We start from the raw sequence: 11,831 nt of genomic DNA on the forward strand, positions 1-11,831 counted from the left end.
TGTACACGTAACACCTATAATTATGCCTTCAGTTACACTCAATACATCTTTTTCCTATGACTGTCTCACTCAGGTGAAAATTAAAGTAAACAAATTGTGAAAACGTGAGATAGAAAATAACATGGAATCAAATCTGCTCTGGTTTGAGTGAATTATGTACTTTAAATGCATTTATTGTGTGTGTAATACAGCTCCTACTTTACATGTAAAACACAAAAGGGAAATTCAGTAATTGGCCTCCAATTAGTTATTAATTATTATTACATTAGTTATTAATTTAATTGATAACATTTTGGAAAGAGTAATAAGAGTAATATAATATTACAACTAAGTAGCAGCCGCCATTGTTCGAAACTGGAATTGGCTGGGCTGCGCTCTGAATTCTGGGATATGGTGGGCCATGAAGGACACACCTGACCTATCCTTCAAATTTGGGGAAATAAAGGCCGCATTTATTGGCCGCATTTGGAGCAGCCTTTAAATTGGGACAACCGTGACAGAAGCCACATCTCTTATTTAGACTGGCTGAAGTCTTTGGTGCTTTCTGGTTAGAGTCACTGCATAAATACTTTATTGTTAGTTTGATTGTATTTTATTTTAAAACAACTTTATCACCAAAACAATGACAAAGAAAATTTAGCACCGATGTTCAATGTTTCTTTCCTCCTTCCTCATTATATTAACATTAGCTGTGAGATTAAAACAATGAGTAAATATTCCCTGTGATCCACCATCAGAGCTACCAGTGGATGATTCTGTATTCATGAAAATCAAGGTGAGTGAAATTTAATGACTTTTGCACAGACACACAAAAGACAGGTTACAGTGTGCATTCACATCTTTATTGTAGCATTGTACTAGCAGGAACAGAAGGTTCAGTGCTTCTAAGGACAGGTAATGCGTGTTGCACAAACATAAGGTAAATTGGTAGCACACGTGTAGTCATTCCATTTCTTATCTGATACTACATTGGTGTGAACACAGTGTTCATTTCCTCCCTGATTATTAGGTTGTGTTGGACTCCAGTAGACAAAACGCAGTGGACAACCATCGGACCACATCCAGGTGCCTTCTTTATGTTTGTCACTGAGTCCAATCCAGGTGAGTCCCTCTGCGTGGTCAAAGTTCTGGATCAGGTTTTTCACAAAACTCTGTTCCTCTGTATTGCGGATGGACACCAGGTTGGCTCCCTGTGACAAACAGTAGACCTCTGCATCAGCCCAGGTCATGTGGGTGGCGACATATTTGTAGCAGCGGTTGTTGAAGCTCCACCAGAACATGGGACAGGCTCCACGTTGCAGTTTAAATTTCCGTTCACCTGAAAGGAAAACAGAATTCAGGGCTGGATGAAACTGTTAAAAAGTTGAAGAGATTTTTTTTCTCAGAGTCACAGAAACAGAGGTGAAAATGCTCTGCACATTTGAAATAATGCCACTGGTCAAATGCATTCGGCAAAAGCTTTTCCCTCATTCACAGTTCCAAAGAAGAGGAGCATAAGTCTTTGTGACTCTTTATTTTATGTAGTTATATATTTATTGCATGGTAAAAAGCCTTATCAAGGTCATGAGTAATTAAACAGGACAGGTCAGAGCTACGAAAGGAAAAGTAAAACAGATGAGTTAATCTAACATAAAGAGAACAAAGTCCTTCCACACAGAAGGATCATCTCTTTCATGTTGGCAGGACAAATAAGTAAATAAACTATTAGGACATTAAAACGTGTTTGTTTTTTGTTGGCTTGCATATTTTTCATTATTTTATGTTCATAGTTTGAGCACCCTAGATTATTACGATTTATTTCTTTTCTTTTAAAATGAACTTCTTTGTAACTCAACTGAGGAAAATTTGTTCTCTTTTCTGCTTGCTGTCCTCGGTTTTAGGGCTTCTCCACTACTAATTATTTCATTGTCAAACTCAGTTTTGTCCTTATCATGTGATCCGGTCATTTATCTTATCCATTTTTTCTCACTGTGCTTTAAATATCAGCATTATTCTGTCATTATGCTTTTCAGTCTCTGTGAAGAATTACAACATGAGGACCCAAATGCAGACACCGAGCAAGAATGAGCAACAAAACAAGAGGCCTTATTATGGCTGATTTATAAAAACATACAAAACTCAGCAGACAGAAAGCACCAGAATCCAAAGTAGGCTGGTAATACACACACACACACACACACACACACACACACACAGCAAAATCTCCAGTGTTAAATTAACACTTTTGACAGTGTTATATGTTTAAAAGTAACCTAGTCAGTTTTGAAGATTAACAATGGCTAACACTGAGCAGTGCTGATTTTCTAACACTGGAATATTTCTAACATTTTGAGTTATTTTCCAGTGTTAGAAAATCAGCACTGCTCAGTGTTAGTCTTTGTTAATCTTCAAAACTGACTAGGTTACTTTTAAACATATAACACTGTCAAAAGTGTTAATTTAACACTCAACAGTGTTGTATTTAACACTCAGAGGTGTGGACCCATATAGACACTCTCCAGTGTTAATTTAACACTAGATATTTTGCTACACACACACACACACACACACACACACACACACACACACACACACACACACACACACACACACACACAGCTGAGAAAACAGGTAAAACTGATCAGTGAGACAGAAGAACATAAAACCAATAAAATATAATTGCACAAGTTAAAACTTGCTGAACTCTGGCACTTTCACATTTTAGTGTTTTCTTTGTCTGAGCAATTGCCACTTTATCATGTCATTAAAACATCTTATCAACAAGAAGATAATAAAAATTATACCAGGAAATCAAACTCTGTATTTCTGTAAACAACGATTAAAAAACTCCTCTAAAGTCTACACTCACTGTTATAAAAAAAACATTTATGTTGGGATTTTCAGATTCTTTTATGTTGTATCATTTGGGATATTTACAGTGTATTTCCCTTCCTGCCCTAAAATATAACAGTTTTTTAATTGCATTTCTGACAGTGAGAAAGGATATTTAGAAGTGCATTTTTGTCCTTTAATAACCTCCCAGTGGTTTGGATAGACAGAGGTCTTTAGTGACTCTAAGAAGACCTTCTATTATTGATTGATTCATTCACTAAATACCCCAAAATATTTGCTTGTCTTACACATATGACATCCCATTCTTAAGCTAAAGGGTTTAATATAATAAAAGCCCGACTTACAGTCTCTGCTCTAATTCATCCCAAAGGTATTCTGTCTGATTGAGGTCAGGAGTTTGTGCAGGCCAAATAAATTCTTCAACAAATTTGCTCATCAGTGCCTTTATGGGCCTTTCTTTGTGCAGCGGTGCAAAGTCATATTGGAACAAGAAGAGGCTGTTCCCAAACAGTTCACACAAAGTTGGAAACATGAAATTGTCCAAAATATCTTGGTATGCTGAAGCATTAAAAGTTCCTTTCACTGGAACTAAGGGGCCAAGCTTAGCTCCTAAAAAACAACCCCACACCATAATCCTCCCTCCACCAAACTTTACACCTGATTGCAGCTGCTCAATTCCATGACACTCTCTATGTACTGTCCTTGAGCTAATGTGAATTACTGTAGGTCATAACTTCTTACCTGAATGATGAATAATGACTCCAAGCAGGCCTGCTACAATTTCTTTTTTTTTGTTTCTTTTTTTATTTTCTTCTTTATAACAGTGAGCATAGAGTTGAGGGGTTTTTTTTCTCACAAAGTCTGATTTCCTGGTATCATTTTGATTATCATAATGTTGATAAGATGTTTTAATGACATGATAAAGGGACAATTGCTCCGACAAAGAAAAATAAAGAAGAAGAAAATCCCAACATAAAGTCTATAAATTTTACACCTGTGAATATAGTCTTGGATTTTAATGACCCCAAACAGGCCTGCCACAGTTCATTGTGTTTTGTGTTCACTGTTATAAAAAAACAGTTGAAAGGTGTTTTTTTTTTATCTTTGTTTACAGAAACGCTCACAAAGTTTGATTTCCTGGTACCATTTTCATTATCATCTTGTTGATAATATGTTTTAATGACATGATAAAGCAAAAATTGCTCAGACAAAGAAAGCGCTAACATGTGAAAGTGCCAGAGTTTAACAAGTTTTAAGTTCTGGGATTATTTTTTATTATTGCCACGTGACCAAGTGAGACTGTCACAGCCAGTGTGCCCATGTGCGCTATATGAAAGCATTTGTTTAGTATCTCTTGTAAATGAAACTAGCAACCACCCTTTAGAACCCCTGAGACATATATTTTAGTTTTATTTAGTTTTATGTTCTTCTGTCTTACTGATCAGTTTTACCTGTTTTCTCAGCTGTGTGTGTGTGTGTGTGTGTGTGTGTGTGTGTGTGTGTGTGTGTGTGTGTGTGTGTATTACCCGCCTACTTTGGATTCTGGTGCTTTCTGTCTGCTGAGTTTTGTATGTTTTTATAAATCAGCCATAATAAGGCCTCTTGTTTTGTCGCTCATTCTTGCTCGGTGTCTGCATTTGGGTCCTCATGTTGTAATTCTTCACAGAGACTGAAAAGCATAATGACAGAATAATGCTGATATTTAATTAAAGCACAGTGAGAAAAAATGGATAAGATAAATGACCGGATCACATGATAAGGAAGAAAAACTAAGTTTGGCAATGTAATAATTAGTAGTGGAGAAGCCCTAAAACCGAGGACAGCAAGCAGAAAAGAGAACAAATTTTCCTCAGTTGAGTTACAAAGAAGTTCATTTTAAAAGAAAAGAAATAAATCGTAATAATCTAGGGTGCTCAAACTATGAACATAAAAGAATGAAAAATATGCAAGCCAACAAAAAACAAACACATTTACTAATAAACAAGTTTTAATGTCTTAATAGTTTATTTACTTATTTGTCCTGCCAAAATGAAAGAGATGATCCTTCTGTGTGGAAGGACTTTGTTCTCTTTATGTTAGATTAACTCATCTGTTTTACTTTTCCTTTCGTAGCTCTCACCTGTCCTGTTTAATTGTTCATGACCTTGATAAGGCTTTTTACCATGCAATAAATATATAACTACATAAAATAAAGAGTCACATTCTCCTGAATGTGCCAAGAGGAAATGACTGTTCAACAGTTAAACAATCATGAATTTCTTTGGAATTTGATTTTTTCAGGCTTATATTTAATGTTATTGTTTATGGTGGAGAGTTTTGGTCTATTTGACCAATGATATCACACCAGCAGTAAAAACACCCACTCAGGCAGCTATAAAAGAAACCATCCTGTACAAAGAAGCTGCAGCAGCTCCTCATCATACCGTGAGACTTAAAGCTTCAACATGATCTTGCTCCTCTTCTTGTTTGGTCTGGCTCTGGGTGCTCCTTCTGAGTCTCCCTCTGATGACAATGAAGTGAAGCAACAACCTGGTAACCGTCTCATTTTCTAGCTCTTATTTTCCCTTATTTACTTTTACCTTTATTTGTGGTTATTATGTTAGCAAAAGATCATTTTATGTGGATATTTGTTATCTCATGCTCCTCTTCTTTGGAACTGTGAATGAGGGAAAAGCTTTTGCTGAGTGCATTTGACCAGTGGCATTATTTCAACTGTGCAGCCATGATTCTCTGCAGCGCTTAAATTAAAGCAGTTACTTGTTTCAATACCAGCAGAGCATTTTCACCTCTGTTTCTGTGACTCTGAGAAAAAAAATCTCTTCAACTTTTTAACAGTTTCATCCAGCCCTGAATTCTGTTTTCCTTTCAGGTGAACGGAAATTTAAACTGCAACGTGGAGCCTGTCCCATGTTCTGGTGGAGCTTCAACAACCGCTGCTACAAATATGTCGCCACCCACATGAGCTGGGCTGATGCAGAGGTCTACTGTTTGTCACAGGGAGCCAACCTGGTGTCCATCCGCAATACAGAGGAACAGAGTTTTGTGAAAAACCTGATCCAGAACTTTGACCACGCAGAGGGACTCACCTGGATTGGACTCAGTGACAAGCATAAAGAAGGCACCTGGATGTGGTCCGATGGTTGTCCACTGCGTTTTGTCTACTGGAGTCCAACACAACCTAATAATCAGGGAGGAAATGAACACTGTGTTCACACCAATGTAGTATCAGATAAGAAATGGAATGACTACACGTGTGCTACCAATTTACCTTATGTTTGTGCAACACGCATTACCTGTCCTTAGAAGCACTGAACCTTCTGTTCCTGCTAGTACAATGCTACAATAAAGATGTGAATGCACACTGTAACCTGTCTTTTGTGTGTCTGTGCAAAAGTCATTAAATTTCACTCACCTTGATTTTCATGAATACAGAATCATCCACTGGTAGCTCTGATGGTGGATCACAGGGAATATTTACTCATTGTTTTAATCTCACAGCTAATGTTAATATAATGAGGAAGGAGGAAAGAAACACCCAATATCTATATTAAACTTTTTTTTAAATTGTTTTGCTGATAAAGCCTTATTAAAATAAAATACAGTCAAACTAACAATAAATTACTTATACAGTGACTCTAACCAGAAAACACCAAAGAAAGAGTTCAGCCAGTCTAAATAAGAGATGTTGCTTTTGTCACAGTCCTGGGTCAGTGGCCCAATGTTACTACTATTATCATTAAGTGTCCTCTTGGTTTATTACTACCAGTGTTTTGGCTTCAGTTTTGTATTTTGAGCTCTCCAGTTCTTCTTGGGTTGTGACTTATAGGTCTTAGGTTTTGGTTCACATGCTTCCTCTGTTCCTTGTCTAGTCTGTGGCTGTGTCTCAGTTCAGGGGCTGCATTCTTCGGAGGCCGCATTTGAAGGCTGATTACATCACAGTGACGTGACAGAGGTTGTCCAAATTCGAAGGCTGCTCCAAATGCGGCCAACAAATGCATCCCCCTTTTCCCCAGATTTGAAGGATAGGTCAGGTGTATCCTTCATGGCCCAACCTATCCCAGAATTCATAGCGCAGCCCAGCCAATTCCAGTTTCCAACAATGGAAGCAACAACTTAGTTGTCTTATTACTTGTATTACTCTTTTCAATACTTAATGAAATTAAGTAATTAAATTAAAATAAATTATTATTATTATTATTATTATTATTGGAGTTTAAAATATTACTCTTTCTGGGTCACAAAATAAAATTTTAACATGTTTTCAGGAAAAATGTAGCCTATCTGCTCGGTTTATCCAGACATCACATATTTGCAAAAGTGGTCTGACGTTTGGCTTTTTTCAGTGTTTTACATAGATGGTTTTGGTATACTCTCATCTTTTCCCTTTCACCTCTCCTTCCTTTCCCTCCTTTCCCTTCATTTCCATCTTGCCCTTTTTCCTTACCACAATGGCTGACTGTTTTGTGACCCAGTTGTTCATGGTAGCACATTGGATTATTGATTAAAAGTATTGACATAATCATCACCTCTTGTTTCTGAAACGAAGTTCTGGGATAAAACTAAACTTCCCTGAATAAGTGAGGGTTAACAAATTAAATCAATCAGTATTATTAAGTAGATTAACAATTATCTACTCACAAACACAAGTTAGAATGATTCAGTTTCTATCAGTAATTAGTTATGTAATGTACTGAGAAGTATTGGGTAGACTTCACCTTATTTGTTTTAGTATTTCATAGCTTTTAATATAAGGAACTATTTACTAAAACTATGTAATAAAATTTGCCTAAACAAAATCTATGCAAATTGTTAAAAATTTACTGGTTAGATTCTATCGATTGTTTTTCACAGTGTATTCTTTACTTTAATTGAACATAAATGAACATTCAGATTAGAAGAAAGCTTTAAATATCCTAACTTTAAAAAAAGTGACAAAAGGAAGAAAAAAACATTACAACTTCATATGTATTAATCTTACAACTATGATGACAGCCTTGATTTTTATTGTCTCTAAACAGGTCTGCCACAATCAGGGCATTCATATTCTCATGTTCTTTGTTACATAACACATTGTTTCACATTGTTGCACATTGTTTCATATTGTTTCACGTTGTTGCACATTGTTTCGTATTCATTTACTGGAAAGGATTGTAAACTTCTATATCATCTTCCTGACATTTGATGATGTGTGTGGTTTTTTTTTTTTTATAATATAATCAAACCATTTCTGATAAACCATGAAGTTCTGCTGAAACGGCCAGAGCTCAACAAGTATCAGTAAACAGCAAAATAATTTTGCTTTGCGATGTCTTTGAGTTGTTTATGGTCTTTAATAAAAAAATCATGTGTCCTGAATGGATTTTGTATAAAAGACTTTAAACGCAAACGTGATTTGGTCCCTTTATTTTATGTTTATTCAATTCAGTGCTTCTCTGTCTGTTTTCCACTCACTCGTGTTTAGTTATGATTTTCAGTCTGTGTCATCCATGCTGTGTTTTTCTGGTTTTACTCTTTAGCTTGAGCTCTGTCTCTCTGTGTTAATCCTTTAAAAGACCGGCAAGGTACCCAGCGTCTCTCTCTCTCTCTCTTTGTTCTACCCCCAATGCGAGGGAGTAACAGCTCAAGCTGACTTAATTTAGGTGATTCATGGCCAAGGTCACAACAAATAGACCTTGGGGGACATGAGTGCCTAGGTTGGCTGAGCATTTGACCTTGACCTTCATTGTTAACACCCATGCTTCCAAAAGTTGACCTTGAAGGAAATGTCAAGATGTTAGACTAAAATTCAAATTCAAATTCAAATTTTTATTTGTCACGTACACAGTCATACACAGTACGATATGTAGTGAAATGCTTGGACAACTGCTCGTGACCTAAAGAAAACAAAAAAGGAAAAGGCTATGAATAAGATAGGAAATAAATATGAAAAATTAAAAAGGGTAAATTTAACTAGGAAGGAATAAAATATAAATTAAGGTTAAAAATGAAATAACTGTACAACACAAATTAGAATGAAGGGTAAATTTAACTGGGAAGAATAAGATAAAATATATAAATTAAAGTTGAAAATAAAATAACTGTACAACAAAATACACAATATAGAACTATATAAGAATGTATGAAGAAATCTAAATATAAATAAATATATACACAATAACAGCAGCTGTACAAGTATTAACCGGAAATGAAGAATATATTGACCAGTGTTGTGCAAAACCAATGTCCAGAAAGTCCAGTGTGTGTGTAAGAACCATATGTGTGGGTCAGTACTGTGTGGTGGTGTGATTGAGAGACCGTATCGCCTGCGGGAAGAAGCTCCTCCTCAGTCTCTCTGTGTTGGTCTTCAGGGAGCGGAATCGCTTTCCTGACCTCAGCAGAGAGAACAGTCTGTTGTTGGGATGGCTGAGGTCCTTCACGATCTTCCTGGCCTTGGTCCAGCACCGCCTGCTGTAGATTGAGTGCAGGTCAGGGAGCTCGGAGCGGATGGTGCGCTCAGCTGACCGCACAACCCTCTCTAGAGCTCGTCTGTCCTGCATGGTACTGTTCCCGAACCAGGTTAAGATGTTTCCCGCCAGGATGCTCTCTATGGTGCACGAGTAAAAGTTCCTGAGCACCTTGGAGGGCAGTTGGAAGTCTCTCAAGCGTCTGAGGTGGTAGAGACGCTGTCGGGCCTTTTTCACCACAGTGTTGATGTGACAGGACCATGACAGGTCCTGCGTGATGTGAACTCCGAGGTATTTGAAGCTGTCCACTCTCTCCACTGGGCACTCGTTGATGACGGGGGTCTGGTAGTTCCTCTCCTGCTTAGTGCTGAAGTCCACTATCAGCTCCTTTGTCTTACTGACGTTTAGAAGGAGGTTGTTCCTCTGGCACCAGTTCTCCAGATTCCTAATCTCCTTCAGGTAGGCCGTCTCGTTGTTATCAGAGATCAGGCCCACCACGACGGTGTCGTCAGCAAACTTGAAGATGGTGGTGGAGCTGGTAGTGACTAATGCCACTCTCCAGTGACATGCGGCGAGTGCTACGCTGTGGGCTCTTGCTGAATGAAGCTAGGACTGTCATGGTCCTGGGCCATGTGGGCCCAGTATTCTTAGTTTTCATGCATTTTTATATTTTGTTCCTTATTTAGGCCATGTTTTCTGAGTTGCCCTGTTGTGTTGTTCCCTAAGTGTTTTCCCTTCATGGCTCTTCCCCCCTGTGTGCCCTCTATGTATTGATGAGCCCTCGTCTCCCCTTGTGGTTGTTTCATGTTTCCCCAGCCCGTTATGTCGGTGTTTTCCCCGTGCTCTCTCTCCTCCTGTCGGAACCTCTGCCTCTACATGTCATGTTCAGTTCACCCCGCCCTGTCTCGTTATGGTTATCTGTGTCACCTGTGTTCCCACTTTCCTCGTTAACCCTCTGTGTATTTCTGTCTGCGTCTTCCTCTGTTCGGCGTCGCGTTCTCCCTCATGTTGTGTGGATCTCCCTGTGTCTCTCTGCGTATGTTAGTTTACTTTTCCCAGTTTAGTTTTGTATTTCCTATGTTCTGCCATTCCAGCATTAAAGTTGTGATTTTGAGTTCATCCCCGTGTCTGTGAGTTTTGCTATTGGGTCCTTCTCCTGCCTGCCACACAACGTATCTTGACAGAAGAACGCGACCACAACATGGACCCAGCAGTTCACAACCCCTCCGCGGACCGACAGTACGACGCGACCATGCGACACAAAGACTGGAGATTGTCCGGACAGTGGAGTCGCTATGCGACAAGTGGCTGCACTGTTCCAGTGAGGAGGAACGGGAGGAGTTCGCCCGCCAGGTAGGGGTGTGCGTGTCTGTGTTCCCCTGGTTATGGGAGACGCTGCACCCCCTCGTCAGCGACCTTCTCGTCTCCGCTCTCCGACTCCGTCCGCAGCAGCAGCGGCCCGGTGGGCGTGCACCTTCACCAGAGCCGTGCCATCGCGCCGTTGCCCCGCCGCCTCATGAGCCAGTGGCGGTCAGAGTCGGAACGGTGAGGCTCACCACGGACACACCATTGGCTCACACTTCATCAGCTTCCGCATCTTCGCCACCGCCTGCCTGCACGGAGATGCCCGAGGCTGTTGACTTCGGTGAGGAGGAGCGGCAGCAGGTGTTGCGGGCTTATCGGGAGGACGAGCTCCGGTGGAAGCCCTGGCTCATCTCGGAGCAGGACCTCTCACCTGCTGCACAGCCTACCAGCCGCTCGCCGTCTCCAATCCACTTAGACTTTACTTCGCCTGCCTCATTTCTGGCAAGGATGTGGGCGGACGACCGGGAGATCGCCGCTACATCACCCCCTGCATTTGTGCCATCAGCGCCCATCGCGCCAGCTACCAGAAGGGGGCGGCGCCGGCGCCGCCGTGGCACCGCATTAACTCCGGAAATCATGGAGCCCGGTCTCTGTGAGCAGCAGCAAGCAGCTTGCACCCACGTAGAGGAGGAGCTCCGGAGAAAGCCGTGGCCTACCCCCGATTGTCAGCACATCTTTCGGGGAACACGCCTGGCTCTCGGGGGCCCTCGGAGCCGCCAGGGTCTGCAGCCCTTCACAGCTCAGTTAGCTCCCTCGCAGCCACCCTCAGTTCAGTCAGCTCCCTCGCAGCCACCCTCAGTTCAGTCAGCTCCCTCGCAGCCACCCTCAGTTCAGTCAGCTCCCTCGCAGCCACCCTCAGTTCAGTCAGCTCCCTCGCTGCCACCCTCAGTTCAGTCAGCTACCCTCCTGGAAGCCCCCGCTGCCTGGTATTCTCAGCATCGACATCTTTTCCCGTCAAGGTTTATCGCTAAATCATTCGATCCTCCCTTAAGAGAGAGACTGCGTCCTCGCTGCCTTCACCCCAGTACACCAGTGTCACCTGGGTCTCCAGTAGCTCAGCTCCCAGTGTCACCTACCCCACAGCCACTTTTAGCTCAGTTTCCAGAGCCACCTGTTTCAGTTCAGGCCCCAGTAGCTCCAGTGCCGCCTGTAGCGCAGGCCCCAGTAGCTCCAGTGCCGCCTGTAGCGCAG

At 40.8% G+C, this 11,831-nt stretch overlaps 1 protein-coding gene across 1 annotated transcript; it reads right to left on the reverse strand.

Moving 5' to 3' along the window:
• Window positions 1-869: 869 nt before the first annotated feature.
• Window positions 870-10,529, reverse strand: LOC146549434 (uncharacterized). The gene is made up of 5 exons (XM_085261691.1): window positions 10,510-10,529; window positions 9,127-9,831; window positions 8,665-8,705; window positions 6,241-6,309; window positions 870-1,318 (listed from the first exon to the last, which is right to left on the reverse strand). Exons 1-5 carry the CDS (start codon window positions 10,527-10,529, stop codon window positions 885-887), a joined length of 1,269 nt encoding a protein of 422 aa, XP_085117817.1. The 3' UTR covers window positions 870-884.
• Window positions 10,530-11,831: the final 1,302 nt, after the last annotated feature.

The sequence above is a fragment of the Mchenga conophoros genome, linkage group LG22 (assembly GCF_057382185.1).
Source record: "Mchenga conophoros isolate Kocher_MC1m ecotype Shallow Benthic linkage group LG22, M_conophoros_male_GT1.1, whole genome shotgun sequence".
Taxonomy (NCBI): Eukaryota; Metazoa; Chordata; class Actinopteri; order Cichliformes; family Cichlidae; genus Mchenga; species Mchenga conophoros.